Source organism: Lissotriton vulgaris, chromosome 4_1 (assembly GCF_964263255.1).
Source record: "Lissotriton vulgaris chromosome 4_1, aLisVul1.2, whole genome shotgun sequence".
In the NCBI taxonomy this organism is placed as follows: Eukaryota; Metazoa; Chordata; class Amphibia; order Caudata; family Salamandridae; genus Lissotriton; species Lissotriton vulgaris.
In genome coordinates, this window is record NC_141691.1 from 1,900,693,387 (window position 1) to 1,900,716,252 (window position 22,866).

Here is a 22,866-nt window from a genome sequence, read left to right on the forward strand (position 1 = left end):
ACCATTCATCCGATCGCCATGAAACTTTGGGAAGTTGTTAAGTACACTCCCGCGAAGGTTTCTGTCAAAAACTTTATTTTTTTAAATCGCCCCCCCACGGCCCTCATAATCTTTCGAATACTGAAATAGACAGCGAATTTGCAAGCATCGTCGACCGTTATGACCCCCAAACAGAAATCGATTGGTCAATCTACATCAGAAGCACGAAAGAAAAAGGCATTACGAGCTTCAGAAACAGATGAGCAACGGGAAGCAAGATTGGAAGCCGATCGAGTACGCACTGTCAAGCCCGTTCTTCTCAAACAAACAAGCAACCAGAATCAAGATTGGAAGCCAATCGGGGACGCACTGCTGAAGCCACACTTTGAAATGTTTTCAAAAATAAAATGAATACGTTTCAATAACAATGACACAATGTAAATTTAATGTTATCATAACAAGTTTCCTTGAATTTCCTATCTTCTGAGATCGCAGCAGCGCGTGACGGGTAAGCTAGTATTTACTATTTAATTCATCTGTACCAAGACATGCCTCAATTCAACAAAGTTCTGCATAGACCATGGCCTCAAGGCATATAATTCTTCACATTTGTTGATCTTTAATATTTTGATTTGATCTATTGTTGAACTAAAGGTATATTAAAAGTCCGCCAATTTTGCAAGGTTAATGAGTGTGCAGTCAAGGTTATGATATACATTTAAAAAAAAAAAAAATGTAAGGTCCCTTTAAGATTTGAATAGTAGCACAACAATATTAATTGAGGATCTTGTGTTTTTTGCTGATCTACGGGAAGAACAAAACCTAAGGAAGTCTAACAATATTGTGAAAAATCATGCCAAAATCCCATAATTTTAAGACATGAGAGGACAATATTTATCCACTTATCTGTTTTATAGCCACCTAGGCCCTGGAACTGGGCAAACAACTGAATACTGCTTTGTGCTGAACATCTGCCCTGGGACTTAAAATTAGCATGATATCGTTGGCATGGAGCTTAATTTTGGTAATTCCATTAATGGGTTCTTGATTTGATTGTCTGCTTTGATTGCTATTGCCAGTGGTTCTCAAAAACGCAAATAAAGTAGGAGAAAGTCAATACCCCTGCCTAGTTCTTCATCTGACTTTGCAGAGGCCAGCGTCCGTAGAATTTACAATAAGCCTTGCGCATGCTTCTTCGTTAAAATGCTTTAATACTGTGCTATTAATTGTAACCGCTCCAAGATTTTGAAAAAAAAGGCTTTCCCAGTTTACGAATTCAAAAGCCTTTTCAACATTGTGAAAAAAATGTGAGTTGAAATCGGTTCATATGTTTCTATAGTGTTTTAGCACTCTTATCTCGAATACCCTTAATATTGGTGACACATATTTTGGTCTCTCTGTCAACTAACGCTTTAATTGTGTTTTTCAAGACTATTTGGCAGGCTTGGCATGTTAGAAATCCTCCTGAAAACGCACTCTCTTCGTAGACTTGCTGCATGTGTGCTTGATTCCTCTGATTAATTTCCTTCTAATAGTGGTCCCACATCTCTTTCTTGTTCATATTGGTGGTGATTATGACTATTTTTATAATAAAGGTAATTCTTCTGCATTTTTTTAAAATGATCCACCAGACTTTCTCCCCCTACTTGCCCTTATACTTGCCTTTGAGGGACCCCAAACAATTTCCAAACTTGTGGGATGCATAGTTAAAAGAAAGAGCAGAGAGATTTCATTCTCAATTTCTCCAGTCCAGTTCTCATCCTGCAGTAATGACCTGTTAAAAACCGACGTATACGAGGAAGAAGATTGTTGAATATCAGCTATATGCATTTTTAGTATTACATTATCTGAGAAACCGTTAGGATGGTGTATATATTGTTTAAGCCCCAGGTTCTAAAAAACCAAAAAGAAATCCTAACTGTCTACTTACTCATATCTTGCTGAAACACACAGGTATTCATGTTGTGTGGAAAGTTCAGCTTCCGGAGGTCAAGCAAGTTCAAGCAGTCTTTATAATGGTTCTGTTTTTATTTTGCCTATGATTCTTTGCTGTATAACCTAAGACTGGGTTCTGAAGATCATTACATTCCCTTCTAAAATGACAGTGCTGGGAAAAACTATGAATAATTGAAACAACTCCACAAGCTGTTCAGGATGATTTTCAATAGGTGCATAAGCTGTTAAAATGTATAATGAAATCCCACTATTAGACCATTGACCCAAGTCCATCTGCCATCTTCATCCACCTGTGAGGTAAAAATCTCAACCTGTAAACACTTATTAACATGAATTCCCACTCCTCTCTGAGCAGTAGTCAAAAATGAATAACATTCAAATCCAGACCATGTGGAAAACCTACTGAAATTTGCTATTTTCGAGCTCTGAATATGGGTCTCGTGTAAACATTTTCTTTGCACTTATTATTTAACCCATTCACATTGAAAGAAAGGACCTTTAGCTAATTTCTTCCAATTTAATCCTATACAAAATTATCTGTGGTATTCCAGAGACCCACAGATCAAAAGTTTGCAACCGGCCTAATATCTACAGCCAATTGATATAAAGCTACATAGACCGAAGTCATACACATAAAACTACCAACTATTCACCATCTTATAAAACACCACAAGATTAAAGAACAATAAATGCATAATTGGCACCATCTGAAAAAACAAGTCGTCCGCAATAATTTTTTCAAGAGCAAAATGTCAATGTGCCAAAGAAAGTGCTTGCAGTTCAATGAAAAAGTACAAAGAGTGCAATAATGGCAAAGTGAGAAAGCGCATTTGGAATTCAAGTTCAGGGTATCCACCAACCAACATGCCAATCTCTCCGAAAGCCACCCCAGGGCCCAGTTTTAGCTACCATAACCTCAAAGTTCTATTTGCACCATGAATTTTCAATTTTTTCCCTTTCCAATTCCCTTGGCACCCTAAAGTTCAACTCACTCCACCTGAACCCTCCTTGCCCACAGAATCCCCTGGAAACAATCCCTGCCTTCTCTCACAGGGTGTAGGGGCAATTAGCTCTTCTATCGGATGCATGGTACTTTTCTCAGGGGTTCACCATCACTGTGAACATAACTACCACCCAAACATCTATACCATCAAACATGAGTATATAACATTGTTGAAGAGCCACCGCACGGCTGTCTCCTTCCCTTTTCATGGGCCATCTAATCATCTATGTGTGGATAAATCGACTGACAATTTCTCAGAGCTCCGTATTGATTTAAAACTCTTGCGCTTGCTCAACCAAAGTCGAAACCTGAAAGCGGCCCGTAAAACTTTCACCTTAGAATACTGCACAAGCAAGGCCTGTGCATCCAGTGTTTTAAACGGGCCCAGCAGATTTCTAAATTCCTTATTCCTCTTGACTACGGTCACCGTCATATCTAGAAAGACCCAAAAAGGAGAACTCCTCTGGTGAACCAAAATATTTATTTTGTCTTGTGTTAGGCCCTGTATCATTGGCGTGGGCTTCCCCTGTATTTTTGCCTCCGCCTCCTATGTTTTTACTGTGTGTTGGACTTTGTTTTGCTGGTCTAGATGCTTTGGGCACTTTGCCACTGCTGTTCAGTTGCAAAGTGCAAGTGCTTACTTTGTCAATTGTTGTTATGGATTGGTGATTACATGATTGGCATATTTGATTTACTAGTCAGTCCCTAGTACAGTGCATTGTGTGTGTCCAGGGCCTGTAAACCAAATGCTGCCAGGGGACCCGCAACACTGATTGTGCCACTAACATAAGCAGCCTGTAAATGTATCTTAGACCTGACACGAGTCGGCGCTCAGCTTGGTACTGCTATGTCGACCTGGCAAGTTCACCCACTTACCAGGCCCTAACCTTCCCTTTTCTTACATGTTAGTCACCCCTAAGGTAGGCCCATGGTACCCCTGTGGGCAAGGTGCAGTGTATGTGAAAGGTAGGACATGCCCTGATGTGTGTGGCATGTCCTAATAGTGAAGTACTGCCAATTTCGTTATTCACTATTGTAAGGATGTCTGTCCCATAGGATAGACTGGGGAGTACGCCCATAAAATCTTATGAGCATTACTGCCCATAGGAACAAGATTAGGAAAATAAAGTTAGATATGCCTGAGCTCGAAATGTTAAGATGCATTGCCTAACCATCCAGTGTGCCTCTGCTAGGTTGTGTATTGACTGTCTGGCTTTGGCGTGACAGGGGTTGGGGATGTGCATTCTGCTCAGACAGCCACTTGGGGAGTTGACAGACGCCGAGGGAGAACTGACAATCATGTCAGTCAGCATGACGCCAGACCGCCCACCCCCTTCAGAGTCTGAAGGGGGTGGGCGGTCTGGCGTCATGTTGACTGACATGGTTGTCACCAGGGGCAGCAGGCAGCAGCACAAGTGCGCATGAGTGGGGACGGAGGGTGAATTTTTATCCCATGCCCAGTCATGCTCACTTGTGTTTGTACTGCCTTGCGCATGCCCATTAGGAGCCCTTCGACCTCCTAATGGGCAGGAGGTGGGCGAAGAGAAACCTGTGCCCCAAGCCAAATCCCAGCGCCACGACTGGCTGAGGGGGTTGCCACTCCAGTGCTGCTGTTCCTGTTTGAAGAGGCGCGGACCAGAAGCAGAGGCGGTCAGGTAAGTTTTATTCACCCTCAGCCCCCACCCCGCGTGACCCCTCTCCGCCCCCACCCAGACCCCCACCCCCACGAGTACTGCGAACGAGCTGCAACAGCATTACCCTTGCAGAGGGAACGGTGTATAAAGTCAAAGAGGGGTGGCTAATGTGGGTGATTGGCAATGACAAATAACTATTACAAATCTACCTTCGAAACACCCTTATAATTTCAACCTCTGGCACTTATTTATTGCACAGGTTTTTTATCTTGTGGTCGTGTGACAAGCCATGCACACTCGGCTCACGCAGTAGATGGCATGATGCTTAGGACGCTGCTACATGCTGTTAGATGCATTCCTTAAATGTGTCGAGGTCAACTGGACCAGAAAGTTAAGGCTTAGTGGGCTGCATACTCTATGGAAAACTATGTGTATGGTGAGAGGGCTGGGGCAGTATTTGCGGGTAAGATTAGAGCTGATCGGGTTAGGAACAATGTTAATAGGTTAATCATTGATGAGCAGGGAACTATATCTTGCCATCAGGAGGATATGGAAAAATGTTTTTTTCCCCTCTTCTCTGAACTATATCAAGAAGAGCCCTCTCCAGGTTCCGCTAACACTCTGCGGTGGCTGGAAAGTAAGGCTCTCCCAGGCCTGACAGAGGATGGTCGCAATATGCTTAATAGCCGCTTCACAGAAGAAGAAATTAAACTACATATAAAAAAAATTAAAAACAATAAAGCAGCAGGGCCTGATGCTCTTCCAGGCGAAGTCTATAAAGTCCTCCAAGATCCTCTGGTACCAAGACTCTGTGAACTATTTAACTATGTCTATAGCCCTCAAGGCAAAATCCTGCGGTCTTGGAAAGAGTCGACTATCGTGCTAATCTTAAAACCGGGGAAGGATCCCCTCAGGGCAGACTCTTATAGACCAATCTCCCTGCTAAAAGCAGACTATAAGATCTTTACTAGCGTTTTGGCAGGGAGATTGGCCAAGCTGGTCCCGCTATTGATCAATCTGGACCAGAAGGGTTTAATCCCTGGGAGATGTATCCGTGAGCTAACTTTACAGCTGATTGGTAGTATCAATCTTGCCGTGGCACGGTCAGAGCCGTTAGCGGTGGCAGCATATGACGCCGCGAAGGCTTCCGATCTTGTCAACTGGGGATTTCTGTGGGATGTCCTTACCATTATGGGGTTAAGAGCAACTTTTATCCAAACCTTGAGGGGATGCTATGAGGATGCTTTGGCGGCAATTCTACTGAATGGCCTTTTGTCACCACGTTTTAATATCGGGAGGGGAACAAGGCAGGGGTGTCCCAACTCGCCCCTCTTGTTCGATCTCTATATTGAGCCTTTGGCTCAAGCATTGAGGTTGGATGATCAAATTACAACCTTCAGAATAAAGGACTATTGTTACCAGCTGGCGTTATATGCAGACGATCTATTGGTTTACACCAGCAACCCGGTAGCAGTCTTCCCAGGAGTCGAGGAGTTTATGGTAGACTATGGTCAATATTCTGGCTATCTGATAAATACCACAAAAACAGAAATAATGTGTTGGGGAGTTGACCATTGGGAGGGTGCCCAAAGCAGCCAGTTTAGGTATTTAGGCATATTAATTACATCTGACCTTAATAACATAGTGAAGGTTAATTTGAAAAAGGTGGCTAAAGACATTGATCATTTATTTTCCAGATGGCAAAATCTTCCGTTGACAATATATGGCCGTGTCAACCTGGTCAAAATGGTCATCCTGCCCAAACTGACCTATCTATTTAACATGATACCCCTAACCATCCATAATAAAATCTTGGGAAAGATTCAGGATAAGATAAGCAGTTTTACCTGGGCAAATAAGAACGCCCGGATATCTGGAAAAAACTGAAAAGAAGACTGTTAAAGGGAGGTCTGGCGCTTCCAGATGTTGTGTGGTATGCTTTTGCCTTTCAGTTAAAAAATATCCGAACCCTTCTAACCAGCCCGGATAATTCTCACTGGGGACAGATCTTGAATACAATGTGAGATCAGGAGGGGGGTGGTCCTGGATTTTTTATAAATTTGATGCACCAAGATTTTTTTTTTAAAAACGGATATTATTGGCTGAAGACACATATTTTTGCACAGCTCTGAAAGCCAGAGGCAGCTGCCCCATGGTTACATAATATCAATTTCAGCATTTTACAGTTCAGCATTGAATGATTTAAGGAAAAAGAACACAGGAAATTAACTGTTACCCCCCCCTCCCACCCCACCCCACTAATCCCACCCCGAGCGCTGCTGCTATCTCGATTCGCTACAAGTGAAATATATGCAGTACATGCCATGTACATTTAGTCACCGTGCTTAAGTTCAGAAAGTAAAAAAACTGTCAAAGTGTCAAAGAGTTGGGGGGGGGGCAGTGTCCTCTGGCGGTGGGTCCAACTCCAGGCCCGATAGTCTGCCCACCTTTTCCATATTTTGAAGTGCTTCCGGGGACAGCCCCTCGCCACAAACACTGGTTGTTCTAGCCCCATACAAAAGTCCAACCCATTTTTCCATGCCGCGAGGGGCGGGGCACGGGGCGCCTTCCATGCCCTTGCAATGTCCCTTTTCGCCAAAGTTAATCCTAGCAAGAGCAGGTGTCGCTTGTATCGATTGCCCCCCATCCATAACGTGAAGCAGGATAAGTTTAGGGTCCCTTTGGAGCTCCCAGGCCAGAACTTCCTCGAGACATCTAATGACCCTACTCCAAAATCTCTGTAATACCCCACAGTCCCACACTGTGTGTAGCAACGTGCCCACCTCCCTTCCGCAGCGCAAGCATTCTGGCGAAGGCACCATACCCGCCCGCCACAGTCGCTGTCTGGTATAGTATGTACGGTGTAAGTATCTGAACTGGATGAGTCGCAGGCGTGTGGATATCGCCGCCCCCCTAGGACTCTCAAGGGCCTCCACCCAGTCCTCTTCATCTAACTCTCCAACATCCTGTTCCCATAGGGTCCTGAGATTTGTCAAGTCGGAAGAGCTGTGCTGCACTAGCATTTGGTAGATACGAGACACCTTCTTGTTGGGCAGTTCCCCCATAAATAATTTGGCTTTGAGTGGGCTAAACTCAGGGAGTTGTTCCAGACCCGCCAGGTACGGCAGAAGAGCGTGACGGAACTGGAGATATCTGAAGAACTGTGTACGGGGCATATCGAATTTTTTCTGTAGTATTTCAAAGGACTTAAGAACACATCCAGACATAACATCACCCAGGGTGGAGATGCCAATCGCATCCCATCCCTGGAAGCCTACCAGGGTGGTTAGCTGAGGCAGTCTACCGTTAAACCACAGCGGGGTTTCCTGGGTGAGTGTGTTCTACCAGCCCGTTCGACGCAGGGCTTGCCTCCACACCCGGAAAACTACTTGGGTGACAGGGGAAGGGCCTTTCTAAGTGGAGCCGAATATAAAAGCGTGTGAAGGGATGCAGTTCCCATCAGGGCCCTCTCTACCACATACGCCGGGTCTCCTCTGTCGGCGTACCACCAATCATTCAGTACCAGCAGGTGGGACGCCTGGTAGTACGAAAGCACATCCGACGTGGCCATCCCACCCGTATATGTGGATAAGAAACACGTTTGCAAGGCTACTCGCGCCACTCCTCCCCCCCCACAGGAATCCATTCAGCGCAGAATTTAGGCGCTGAAACCAACAAGGTGGAATCTCATGCGGATGGTTCTGTATCTGATACGACAGGCGCGGGAGTGCCACCATCTTGAAAATGGCAGAGCGCCACGCTATAGACAGTGGCATCTTAGACCATATCTTCAGGTCCTCACGTGTGCGGTCCCACACCGGGTTAAGATTCCGCTCACGAGAGAGAGCCGCGTCCTCAAACAAAAACACACCCAGGTATTTCATCCCGTCAGTAACGAGCCGAAGACCCGATGCCCAGACCCCTACCTCCTGTGAGCCTCCCAACATCCACAACGTGGATTTGCTCGGATTCATATAGAGGCCAGTCGTCTCACCGAATATCTGTAGCATGCGTAGCAGCCGCGGCCCGAGCGATTCAGGTCGGTGAGAAAGAACAACATGTTGTCAGCGTATAGTGCAATCCTATCTGCGTGACCCGCAGCCCAATGAAATCCTTTAAGTTGGGCATCGATGCGAACCCACGCCGCGAGAGGCTCATTAGCGAGCGCAAATAAGTACGGGGAGAGGGGACATCCCTGCCGCGTTCCACGTCGGATCGGAAACGAGCGAGACACCCCTCCACCCACTCGCACTGCGGCTGTTAGGTCAGTGTACAGAAGGGGTACATATGCCAGAAAGCGCGGTCCGAGGTTGAGACGATCAAATAGGGCAAATAGATACGTCCAGCTCAGGGAGTCAAACGCCCTGTCCATGTCCGCCAGCAACAACCGGCCTGCTCCCCCATACGCCCCCATGCAGATATCGCGACCTGGGCCCGTCTAATATTATGGCAAGTAGCCTGCTGCGGCATAAAGCCTGCCTGGTCAGGATGGACCAGGTCCGTAATGTACGGCTTAAGCCTATTGGCCAGGGCCTTGGCCAGTATCTTAGCCTCTGTATTAAGAAGTGAGATGGGGCGATATGACGCATGAGGAAGACCACCACCTCCGCATGACGCCAGTCCGGTGGGAGAGTCCCGCGCTCGCACGCCTCTTCGACCACCGGTCGAAAGTATGGACCCAGTTGCGTCCCAAACTGCCGGAAGAATTCGCAGGGTAACCCGTTTGGGCCCGGTGCCTTACCCCGATTCAGCTCGCCCAGCGCCGTCTCCAGTTACTCGGTCGTCAAGGGTTGATCTAAGAGGTCACGCGTCTCATCTTTGACGGCCCTCGGCGGAAGGTCATCAATGAAGCGCTGGACCATCTCGGCCTCCAGGCTCTCCCGGGGTGCGTATAATGCCTCAAAGTAGTCTGCGAAACTCTCAGCGAGCGCTGCCGGCTCCAGGAGGGGCGTGTCGCCGGGGCCTGTTATTCGGGGCAGCGGATGGGCGTGCATGACACCCTGACACAGGCGGTGCAACAGTTTACAGGACTTGTCGCCCCATTGGTAGACTCGACTGCGTATAGCTAGCCAAGCCTGCCTCGCTTCGTCTAGCAGCACGGCAGAGTACTGCTGTTGAGCCAGTGCCAGCTGCCGTCTGGCAGGACCCCCACCATCCTCTCGACCCCTGCGCTCCAACGCCTCCAACTCCGCCTCGCGACGCACCAGATCCGCGCGCTTCTCCCGACGAGCCGCCGCACACCATGAGATGTCAACCCCCCATATCGTGGGTTTTAAGGCCTCCCAGAGGAGTGCTGGGGAGTCAACTGTACCTACATTGGCCGTGAAGAAGTGATCTATCTCCATTGTAATATGTGCATGATATGCTTCCTGCATCAGATGCCAGGCCGACATGCGCCACCGGAATGGCTGCCTGGCCCGTCCCGTATCCAGCGTGAGGAGCACCGGCTAGTGGTCAGAGAGTGCCCGCGACAGGATTTCTGCCGACTGCACTCTACCGACCAGGACCCGTGGGACAAAGACATAATCCAATCTAGAAAAGGAGTCACGCGATGCGGAGAAACATGTGTAGTCGCGTCTACTCCCGTGTTTGTACCTCCAGGTGTCCACCCAGTCAAGACCCGTGACCAGCGCCTGCAACTTGGTGGTCGGACCCCCTTTCCCCTCAGAGTTTCGGACTGCAGCTGGGTTCCGCCATCTGTCGTAAAGTCTATCCATGACATCATTCCTTTCCCCCCCCACAATGGACAGGGCTGTCGGCATGTCTTCCCAGAGGGACATGAGCTTCTCTACCAATGACCACTGCAACGGCGGCGGAACATACACGCTGCCAAGGACAACAGACTCTCCCCCAATCTCTCTCTGCACCAATACATACCTGCCATGTGTGTCTGACCATGTGCGTTTGGGAGTAAAGGGAATTCTGCGATGGACAAGAACTGCCACCCCCCTAGAGCCCCTGGTGAACCCTGAATGGTATGTGTGTGTGGATCCAAAGCGCTGGAGGCACAAAGCGTTCGTATCTAGCAGGTGCGTTTCCTGTAGGAATAGGATGTCCGCCCCAGTTCTCTTGGCATGTTTAAGGACTGCCCCTCGTTTCACTTTATCCAGCATCCCACGCACATTCCAACTCAAGATACGCATCTGGCCTAGGGCTAGCCGCCCCTCCTCGTCAGTGTGTGACATTGGATCGCATCAACAAACTGAAAGTCGGTAACTATACCCAGCATGTACATTTTAAAGCAAGCAGCGAGCAGCAATGTCAGCGCAAACAAGACCTCCCCCTCCAGCCCTCAACCCCAAACACCCCCACCCTGCACCTCCCGAACGTGGAAGCACCTGTCGCGGTCGGCATAAGGCCTGATCCCCAACGGGGGACCAATATCTTACCCTCCCAATGGATCCCCCAGCTACAGCCCATAGAAACTAGGCTGTCTCCCCCTCCCTCCCAATGGACTGGGTGTGGCTCCCAGCCTGAGTAACGAGGCACCTGATCATCCTCTCCAGATAGGAGGTAATAGACGGATCATGTCCCATGACAGTCAAGGCACCTCCTCCTGTCTCTCCCTTGTGGGGGTGCCCCCACGGGAGGCCGATCCAGAGTGCGAGCCACGGCTCGCACGCGATCTCCCACGTCGCCGTCTCTGACTTCTCAGCCCTGTCCTGGCGACACCACTCGATGAGGAATCCGATTCTCCGCCCTTCGCCGTGTTGACTCTGATCTTTACTGTCTCATCGGTCCACTGAAAAACCTCCTCAGGGGTGTCGAAAAATAATGTGCGGTCCATGTATGTGACCCTCAGCCTAGCTGGGTAAAGCAATGCGTATTGTATCTTGAGGCCTCGAAGCCGGGCCTTGGCTGCGGTGAATGATTGGCGCTGTTGCTGCACCAGCCGAGTGTAGTCCGGAAAGATGAGGATATTAACATTCTCATGAGTCAGCGTACCCTTCAATCGTGCCTGCCGCAGGATGGTGTCGCGGTCTGCGTAATTCAAGAATTTTGCTATGATGGGTCGCGGGCGTGCGCCAACTGGGGGTTTCTGTGTAAGCGCTCGGTGGGCCCTCTCTACTACGAAGCATTGTGAGAGTGCGTTTTCCGGGAGCCAGCTCCCCAGCCACCGAGCCAGGACATATTCTGTGTCTTTACCCTCGCAATTTTCAGGGAAGCCCACAAAGCGAAGGTTGCTCCTTCGGGCACGCCCCTCCGCGTCTTCGACCCTCATGGCTAGGCTTTTTTGCGTCCTCTCTAGGGCCAGGATTCTTTTCTTCATGGCAGACACATCTCCCTCGACCTCCGTGATGCGCGTCTCCGTCTCTGTAATACGCTCTACTGCATTCCGCAGGTCCTGGCGGAGTAGCATGACATCGGACCCAACGGCCCCGATCTTTGAATCCAAGGCGTCTCTTGACTGTGTGATCGCCGCCAACAGTGCTGCATTGTCCGGTACCGGAGTCTGTGAGCCCCCCGGGCCAACCGCCTCCGTGAACTTGTGAATGGGCCCCTGCTTGCTCTGGCTGCCCCCAGCTCCGCCACGTGTCATGATGAAAAGAGGTCTCGCGGGGATGTGCAAGGTTTCAGTTGGGCCAGGGACCCCGGAGCAGTCTTAGCAATGAAAGGCAGAGGTGTCAATGTCCATAAAGCGTCCGCCCAGGGCGGGGGCCCCCCGGTCCAGCCGCCACCAACACCCTGTGGTTATGGGTCAACTCCCAAGCCGGGCTCCCAGGCCAGCAGATCAACGCTGGCTCCCGCTCAGACGGCTGCACTGTCCACCGTGTGGGCCGGGGCCCGAACCGACCTCCGAGGCCCCGAGCTCCAAGCGTCCCCGACTTACCACTGCACGGCTGATGCAATGCCCCGCCGTCACTCCGCTCCTTCTGCGCTGCCCGCCACAGGTCTCAGGCGTTCTGCATGGGTCCAAAAGCGCCGCGTTGTTGTCTAGGCGCCGATCTGTGCTGGGCCCACACACCTGACGGGGCTTGCCACCAAATGTCGGCCGCCACTTCCAGTCACCCAATGGTCCTGGTCTCTGCGCCAGGCAGGCTCCACAACGCACTCAACAGGTGTAGGGGCAGTCCCCAACCAGGCCCCAGGACGACAGGAAAGTCTTTGAGCCTACTGGCGCTGCTGCTGACCCAACGGATCACTCCCCTGCGTGGACTCTGTGTGTTGTGTGGGCCGGGGCCCGCACCAACCCCCGGGGGCCCAAGTTGCCCGGCTCCCCGTGTGTTTCAGGCTTTCATGTGGGCCGATCCAGGAGGCGCAATCATCCGGGCCCACTCACCTGCTCGATCTCGGCAAACAATGGCGGCTGCCTCTGTCTGCCCCCCTCTTGGTCCCGGCCACTGCTCCGGCCGCCGGATGTCTCCGCTCCTCTCCGCCGTCGTCTGGGATGGGCCGCACTCCTGCCTGTGCCCGGCTCTCCAGGGCCAGGTGACCACGCTTTCGCCCGCCGCCGCAGCCCACAGTAGCAGTCGGCCGGGTGCCTCCAAAATCGAGGCCCCGGCTCCGTAGGCCTCACTGGTCGCCTCCGGGCCACTCCACACCCCCGGGCCGCGCCGCGGGTCCCGGCGTCGGTCCGCCGCCTCTGTGATCACCGGAGGCTGCCCTCCCGACCAAGGAGGATATTTGCCGCCAGTAGCGCCTTAAGCGATGATCAGGGCCAGGATATGCAGCAGGATATTCGGACGGCTGGTCGGAGCTCACGCTCTACACGACCGCCATGCTCGCAGGTCAAGCCACGCCCTCGGTGCACCAAGATTTTACAAAAAAGTTCGCCTAAAGGTATTAAAATCTGCCTTGATACTTTGGAATAAAGTTAAGGTATGTTGGGGTATAAAATATTATTCCGACTTTGCCCCTATATGGGATTCCCCCGGTACACCGCTGTGTCTCCAAGACAGTCTGTCTCTTTCAATTAAGAAAGCAGGAATAGCAATCTGGTCAGACCTAGTGTCATCTGAGGGGGTACTTCCTTGGGAGATCCTGCGGTCTAGGATTGGGGACTCTTTTTCGAGATTTAAATACATTCAACTCTGTTCATGGTATTCCGCTGAGAAAGACAACATCGGTGGAAACTGGGACATTGAGGTGGCGCTCCAGTCCTCGAGTTGCAGGAAGAAGGAAGTGGGACTCTGGTATAGGGAACTGATTGAGGCTGATGAAATTCTAGCCCCCCTGTTATATCTTGTCTGGAGACTTTCTGCCCTCGAGGTACCCTCGGCTGACCTATACAGTATATCCCATCAATATTTTGTATAGGTCTGTCAAGTCTGCTTCTCTCAAGAAGAACCACTACTATGTCATAAATAGGCTCTATTACACTCCCAAAAAAATCGCAAAATTTGTTATTCCATCTCCTCTGTGCCCCAGGTGTGATATGCCAGTGGCTGATGATATCCACGTTTTTTATGACTGCCCTATGATTGGCACCTTCTGGACAAATGTGGAGAGGACATTGGAGAGTGTTTTTAGGATGAAGCTTGGCTTGAATGTTGTAAGGGTCCTTTTTCGTCTTGACACTGATCTTATTGAGGGGCTAAGGGGGACACAGGTGGCTTTATTTTTCACCTTAATTCTTATTGCACGAAGAGAAATATGTAAGGTATGGAGGGATGCCACCCCACCCTTGCATGAAAACTGGCTTCAATCTGTTCTGAGAACCATGCGCTTTGAAACTGGTGCACCACATAATAGGAATAGTATGGTATGGCGACCTTTGATGGAGTGGGCTATAGAAATGAGGCTGGTAAAAAATCCCGAATTTGTCCAATGATTACACCTGGCCCCAGAATGCAGGGGTTGCCGGGTCGGCTCCAGGTACAGCAAGAACTTCAACCCTGGGCGCCCAGGATGGAATGGGGTTGCGAGTGTTCATTTGTACATGCCAAGGTGAGATGAGGACAAAAAAAAAATGTGTCAGTTTACCCATATCATAGGGCTCACGAAAGTGACATCACGCGTCTTTTGTTGCTGATGATACCACGAAAAGTGAGCTCATAGAACACTGTACTCAGAAACGCACAGAGAGATGTCTCCTAAAACTAGCAAAAATGGAAAAAACATACTTCTATAAAAATTAGAAGCCAGAATGTAAAAAATAAAGCTGTTTAAATGGTTTTTATGAATCATTACAGGCATTTTGGTGAACTGGACACATGAAGTTTGCATTACAAATTGGCATCAGGCTCCTCTCTGAGGAAAGGGACACTTTTAAGTGCATTGTTGAATTGTGTTCTATCCCCCTATGATGCTGTGTTCCAATTTCTCGAATCATCTCTTAACCCAAGGCTTGAGTGCCCTCAATGTCTGCGTGCAGTGTGCTTGGTGGGGGATGGGTGGGTTAATGAGTGAATGGGAGAGTCTCTAGATCTATGTATGTATATATGCATGAACAGATAAATGCAGTGGATGATGGAAACATGGATAAATGACTGGGAATGATTAGGTGAATGATGTATTGACTAAACGCCCTAAGCCGGCTGTACTCGCTCACTATGTAAAATTTGTCCCCAACTTTTACGCCCTACAACTTTGAAATGTCACCAGCCACCACTGATTTCTTTCACACCTGAATGGGCCAGGTCTGCCTTGGACAATGCTGTCTCGCCCTCCTGCCAGGAAGCTCCAGCAGAGAAGACAGAACTGGGTTTGGCTGGGCAAAGAGCTTCTCTGCCACAAAGAACAAAGGACGTTGTATTAAAAAAAGAGGGACCCAGACTTTTAGATCACTTCTGGGAAAACAAGAGGAACCTTTGCCAAGAAGAAGAGCTGGAGAAACTGAGGAGGAATACTTCCCCTGTGCTGTTTGCTGTCTGGGGTTTGCCTGCAGTGGCTACTTTCTGCCAAGGAAAAGAAAAGGACTTTGCTGTGTGCTGTGTCCCCTGCTTGAGGAAGAGCTCCAAGGTGTTGCGTAGTATCTTGCCTACTGTTCTGAAGCCTCATGGACACAAAGACTTCATCCCCAGCTCCCCTGAGCTTCCTTGCTGGGAGTTGTGACCTGCCAAGAGGTTCCTGTAGCTGTTCTGGGCCTCTAGAGGTTGTTCTGACATTGGGAGCTGTTGACTAGAAGTGTGGCGCATCGTCATCATGATGCTGAAGAAACCAACGCAGTGCCTGCCCGCGGCTCAAGAAATCGCCACTCGTCACATCGGGTGCACCGATCTCTGAAGTCCGAGATCCCTGCACCGATTCTGAGGCAAGCCTTGCTGTGCGGCTGCAAGAGCCCAAGCATTGTCCCGGATCGTCGCATCGAGGCGCCAGGTCTGTGGCATTGTTGGGGGACGCAATAAGAAACCGATGCATCACCCTGCGTGTAAGGAACCAACGCATTTCCTTCCCTGCGACCATTTTTGTTTGTGTGCGCGACGCATCCAAGGTACTTCGTGTGAAAAGTGTTGCATCTGCAATTTGCTTTGAACTGAACTATTTCTACCATTTGAAAGTCATAATTTTATTACTGTATTGTGGATTTTTGTAGTTTTTGTTCTTGTTGGGATAAAGATTACTTTTTTTTCTAAACTTGTGTGGTGTCCATTTGTACTGTTTTCACTGTGTTAGTGTATGTGTTCACAAATGCTTTACACACTGCCTCTAAGATAAGCTTGTCTGCTTGTGCCAAGCTACCAAGGGGTTATTTTAGAAGTGTATCCTCCTTACCCTGGCTAGGAAGAAGGGTCCCTACTTGTACAAAGGTACCCACCTCTGCCAATTAGAAACCCCCATTTCTAACCTCTTGTGTTTAGTAGAATCTGATCTTCATGCGGAAATCTGAAAAGTGCACCAAAACGGTTCCGTGGGTATTTTGATTTGGCATTTCAGATTTGGCCAGGACCTCGTTGTGCTATCATAATTGTTAGTTCTGCCATCGTCCTGCAGAGAGTATTTGTAGAAGTTTTTCAATTAATGGAATCATCCCCTCCGATTTTTCAGCATTTTCTGGAATTTTAATACATTTCAGATTGGAGCACTGCAGTAATTCTCCATCTCAGCTTGCTTTTCCTTTACAGCATTGTTCTCTTTTTCGAAATGTTCTGAATTATGCTGTGGGTGTCCCTGTTGATCTTTATGATCAGATTCTCTCTGCTCAGCTCCATCAAGATGGACAGTAATGAGTGAAAGTTTATTCTTAATACACGTTAACTGACTTTGCAAGTTTGACAATTTCTGCTCTTGTGAGATTGTGAATTCCCTGATCGCCTATAGAATTGTTTTCATTAATTGGGTAAAAGTGTGGGGAGCAGAGGAGTCTTTGAGAAGCTCCATTGAGACTTGACAATTCTGAAGCAAAGTGAAATACTTCATTGCCCCATTGGACGTTAATGTAATTGAGCTGGTCGAAACATTCTGGTTAAGCTGGTGTTCTGTCTTCTGTGAGAATGATGAGTTGCCTGAAGTGGACGGTACTTGTGAGTGAAGCCATGATGTTGATGGGAGAAGTTTGAGCTACTCCCAAATCTTTGTCTTTATCTAGATCCTGATTAACTGGATCCATGCCTGAATGTTTAGCAAAGAGAGGATATGCCTGGCTTTTCCTTGGTGCTTTCTTGAAAGAACCTTCGGCTTGTTACTTGGTGCCTGGCTTCCTTAAGCCAGCTGTGAATCATCGAAGACAGTGGGGGTTGAGCAGCTACTTTGATCATAAGCTAAGGCTGTAGACAGACTGGCACTGAGGATTTTCATGACTCGATGCTTCCACATAATACATAAGAAGTTCTTTAAGAATCTTTTTAATGGCCATAGTCCTTGAATCGGGACATACTTTCCCTGCGACCTAACAGATTTTTAGACCTCCATCTTCATATGGGACTGCTTGTTTCTCTAAGGGGAACTGGATGGAGTGTATGATTGTGTTGCTTAGTATAGAGGGAAAATTGAGGTGCAAACAAAAAATCAACTGCCAGAGTAGATTTGTTAAAGAAGGGAAGAATGGAGAAACTATTGCACTCTGCCTTTGCCTTAGGATAGTGATTATAGTTCAGCCATATATAAACCATAATAATCCACTTCTGATACGTAGTTAAGCCTTCTTCCCCAAAAATATTTTTCCCACCAGGTAACCAAGTCATGCACAAATGTGTAGTGAAAGACTGCGCAAGGAGGTGTCACTTTTTAAGACCTCCGTCACCTGTCACTCACTCTCTGCTCTCCGCCTTGGACCATGAAATAAGGTCTCTCTACTACAGGGTCTCTGCGTTTCACCGCACTGCTTTTGGTGAGCTGGATCCTGGTTCTGAGTGTTCCATCACTGCAGGGTTGCATACTCTGTAAAGTTTTCATGAATGAGCCGACGCTTTGACTGCTCATTCATTATGACACTTGCCGGCCTTATCTTTTCGACCATTAGGGAGCAGCCATACCAGAGTGCTTCTTCCTCCGGGTCAGCAATGGTAAGTAGCTCCGCCAACTGAGTTCAGCTGCGGCCTTCTCACGCAGGCTGCAGCCATCAAGCCTCGACTGGCCTCGGATCCTCAGCTTCTTCTTTTTCTTTTCACTTGTCTGCCAAGTTTAATTGTATGGGCTCCACGTTTTCGTTTAGTTTTGTAAAAGGTATGTCTTACATTATTTAATGACGAACTAAATGTTGTGAAAGAGACAATCACCCCCTAGTCATCATTGTACTATAATTTTAGTTTTGATTTACCAATATATGCAACAACAAAAAAAGGTACAAATCTACATCCACAGTTTTTCTCATATGATAAGAATAAATCTAAGACTTCTGGACAGCAGACACGACATCAGAGTCTTTATTTTGTGTACTATCATTTATTCTTCGTAGACATTACTCTGAAGGATTGTTACTGCACTTATTTGTCGATTACTTGATGAGTTGTAGTGCCATAGTTCCAAGACCTTTACCTAACTACTGTTTTTGGATGATGCGCAGGAAAAGTGATGCAGAATATTTGAAGTGGGTTTTATTAGGGTAGTAATACCAGTCTGCTATCCTGGGAATATGCAGTACTAGTAGCAAGAGAGGAGGAATACATCTAGAGAATAGTCAAATTAGTGTTAACATTTCTTTTCTTAGTGTAGAGCTTTTACGCTGAGAAATGAGCAAATTAAAATATGCTCTGTTTGAATATGTTGCCTATTCTACAACTGCACTGTGTACTTTAATCCACTCACCTTCTGTGCCAGCTGCTATAAATGTCTTACTTTTTCCAAGAGTGTTCTCCTGTACATGTTCACCTATTCATATTGTGTTACAGATTTGCTGCTCTGGTAAAACTGTGTGTGCGTCTGTATTTGGGTCTAGCTGTCAGCAATATCAATCAGTCCCCGGTAGCTTGTTTCCTTCCCAGTATAAGAATTGGCTTGGTAGTTTGGTCTGCCCTGTTCCCATGATGCACTGGGCCAGGGTCAGACTAATTTGCATATAGCCAAGTTCTGAGCTGGGATGGTGCAGTGAGCTAAAAAACGGTGATGGATCAAGCCCTGATCTTTGGACTGGGTAAGAGTGGTCTGCTTAATTCAGACACTCTGTTCATCACCACCCCCTTTTCTGAATCATTTTTGTCCACCATAAGCGTGGAAGGGTATACTCAGATGTGAGTCCCTAGCTCATTGCACCATCAGGATTCAAGCAAGCCGGGCCGAAGACGGCTGAAATGCCAGAAACCAGTCCCCGGTAGCTTGTTTCCTTCCCAGTATAAAAATTGGCTTGGTAGTTTGGTCTGCCCTGTTCCCATGATGCACTGGGCCAGGGTCAGACTAATTTGCATATAGCCAAGTTCTGAGCTGGGATGGTGCAGTGAGCTAAAAAACGGTGATGGATCAAGCCCTGATCTTTGGACTGGGTAAGAGTGGTCTGCTTAATTCAGACACTCTGTTCATCACCACCCCCTTTTCTGAATCATTTTTGTCCACCATAAGCGTGGAAGGGTATACTCAGATGTGAGTCCCTAGCTCATTGCACCATCAGGATTCAAGCAAGCCGGGCCGAAGACGGCTGAAATGCCAGAAACCGGTCCCCGGTAGCTTGTTTCCTTCCCAGTATAAGAATTGGCTTGGTAGTTTGGTCTGCCCTGTTCCCATGATGCACTGGGCCAGGGTCAGACTAATTTGCATATAGCCAAGTTCTGAGCTGGGATGGTGCAGTGAGCTAAAAAACGGTGATGGATCAAGCCCTGATGTTTGGACTGGGTAAGAGTGGTCTGCTTAATTCAGACACTCTGTTCATCACCACCCCCTTTTCTGAATCATTTTTGTCCACCATAAGCGTGGAAGGGTATACTCAGATGTGAGTCCCTAGCTCATTGCACCATCAGGATTCAAGCAAGCCGGGCCGAAGACGGCTGAAATGCCAGAAACCGGTCCCCGGTAGCTTGTTTCCTTCCCAGTATAAGAATTGGCTTGGTAGTTTGGTCTGCCCTGTTCCCATGATGCACTGGGCCAGGGTCAGACTATTTTGCATATAGCCAAGTTCTGAGCTGGGATGGTGCAGTGAGCTAAAAAACGGTGATGGATCAAGCCCTGATCTTTGGACTGGGTAAGAGTGGTCTGCTTAATTCAGACACTCTGTTCATCACCACCCCCTTTTCTGAATCATCAGCAATATCAATCATTGAGGCAGAACACAGTTTGATAGTGCACGTGGCCAATTTACAACTATGATTTCTTAGGTCTTGAAGACAATAATGCTGCTGAACCAGAAGAGGAGCATTGTGAGATCAAGCATGATGGATTAATAGGCTGATGGCTAAATCTTCTACAGGTTGTTGGGCGTCAATTTCTAAAAACGAATTATTTTATAATGTTGGTTCTGTTTTGTTTTTTTACAGGATCATTCCCGATGTTTCTGATCTTAAAATAAAGAGAGAGAAAATTACAAAGCAAGATGTAAGCTTTATGAAAAAGGTGAGGTTATTTGCTTTTCTAATCTGCTATTAGAAAGTTGCCAAAGCCCACAGACGACGAAATAGATATTCCAAAGCTATATTAATGAATATAAGCTGAATAATATTGAATTGTTTTAATAAGTAGTCCAACAAATGGTATGCTCTTGTTTTAAAACGTGTGCTGGATCACAGGTTTTGTAACAAAGGTGTTAAGAAGGGTCTTCTTTCTGCTTGGGACCGGTTAGTGATTTTGACATAAATTCCTGGGGCTGTATTAAAACCATCTCCCTTTGACGTTTAATTGCAAACAGCTTCAGCTAGACCCCCCTAGTATATTAAGCATAGATCAGCACACTAAGCTTCAGAATAATTAAAATGTTGCCGAATTTGTGAGCTGCTTCATTTTACTACTGTGTTTTCTTTATCATACTTTTAGCACCCAACAAGGGGAATGTAATTTTGTAAGATTCCTTAAAACATGAAAGACTACGCCAATACATTATTTGAAGGATTTGTGCAGCCAGCTCTTCCTCTTGGCTGTTTTACAATAATTCTTCTAAACAGCCCAATATCCAGCTTCTGTTAGTAGTGTAAAAGCAATGCATGGATGGATTGCTATGTGAGGGATAAACTGATTTTATAGATACCGTTGCTCCTTTCAGCATCTGTAGAACTAGTCTCTCGGTTTTTATGCACAACTGTCACCTGTAAAAGGACTGTTGTGCCGCCAGACATCCAACACCAAAAGAGATGAACCTTCTTCTTGGCCTATGTTTTCGAAGTAGAGGTAAAGCTCTAGATTAAGAACCTCGCTCAAACAAGGAATGGCTTGGGATAGGATGCCGAGGCAAAGCATGCAGCGAAGATGGCTACCTGCTGAGTACTTTAAAAAGTAAACTAAGATTTTGAATGCGTATATTGTATTTGATGCAGAGGAGTGCATCATTGAACAGGCAAACTTCATTTAAAAATAAATTTTTTCGTTGGGCATTGTAGGTAATTGGGTTTTCGATTGAAGAGAGTGAAGACCCTTCTCAAGCAACAACCACAATACCTGTCCTGTCATGGTGAAGAACAACAGTCACTTGATTAACCTGTACTTAACCCTCTGGTAGTTTGGCCCAAAAGTAGTCCGGCTTACCTTACAAAGCAATGTGTTTTTTAATAAACACTTTTTTATTTGCAATTCCAACAAGCACATTATTGCACACACCCCTCACCTGCCCCCCACACTCCCCTCATCCACATCACCTTCCATACCAGTACCAGTACTGCAGCAACATCTACAGATTCGTCTGTACTGGGCCCATGGATCCCGTGGAGTTATGCAGTCCATAGTAATCCCAACATTTTCCCCACACTCAGGCATGCTTCTGTGTACAGCAGAAGCCTTTAAATGGTCTCCTCTATTTTGGAGCACTAGTCCATTGTCTTCTGATACTCTAAAAATGTAGGTGGACTGGGGAACTCCATTTTATGCATTATGTTTCTTGGCTAGGACCAATGCAACATCCATCAACACCAGCTGACCCCTATTCCTATGTCTTCCAGAATCCCCAATAGACCCACTCTAGGTGTGAGTCCAGTATGTCTCCCCAGCAACTGCATAAGCAGTCTGGCAGTGCGCCCACAGTATGGTACAATGTAAGGGCACTGCCAGACCACGTGAAAAAAGTCAGCATCTGGATGGGTGCATCGTAAGCATTTGGGCGTGGGAGGGAAGTTTTCCATCCTGCCAGAGGCGGTGAGGTACGTTGTGTGAAAAAAGTTTAATTGAATGATTCACCGTCTGGATGATATTGCGATCCTTTTGGGGGCCATACACGCCTCTCCCAAGTATGCGATGTCGAGTTCCCCCACACAGGCCTTCCATTTCTGATATATTTTAGAAGCACCCACTGACCATGCCCGAAACCTCAGCATCATCCTCGACTCCTCCCTCTCCATGGCCCGACAGGTCAACGCCGTCGCCTGTAGCTGCTTCAACACCCTCCGCATCCTCCGAAAGACCTTCAAATGGTCCCCCCCCCCCCGAATCAAGGAAGACGGTCACCCACACACTCATAACCAGCAGACGGGACTACGAAAACGCCCTCTACGCCGGGATCAACAAGTCTCTCATCCACAAACTACAAACCATACAGAACATCGCAGCAAGACTCGTCCTCGGCATCCCTCGGCAGGAACACATCGCCCAACACCTACACTACGTCCACTGGCTCCCCGTTGAGAAGAAATCACTCAAGATACTGACACACTCCTACAAATGCCTCCATAACACCGCACCCCAATGCCTCAACAAGAAAATCTCCTTCTACGTACCCAAGAGAAACCTCCGCTCCGCCGACCTTGCCAAAACCCAGCGCATCCACAAAGCCAGGACAGGAGGAAGAACTTTCTCCCACATAGTGGTCAAGACCTGGAACGAGCTCCCGGTCGACATCAGACGCCCCCC

At 47.7% G+C, this 22,866-nt stretch overlaps 1 protein-coding gene across 5 annotated transcripts in view; it reads left to right on the plus strand.

Moving 5' to 3' along the window:
• The window catches only part of EFR3A (EFR3 homolog A), a 1,108,455-nt gene that overhangs the window by 794,291 nt on the left and 291,298 nt on the right, over positions 1-22,866 (plus strand). For all 5 annotated transcript variants that reach the window (XM_086966224.1, XM_086966228.1, XM_086966225.1 and 2 more), the window contains one exon: positions 20,355-20,430. In XM_086966224.1, the coding sequence (XP_086822350.1) occupies positions 20,355-20,430 (76 nt within the window). The remainder of the gene's footprint in view (positions 1-20,354; positions 20,431-22,866) is intronic.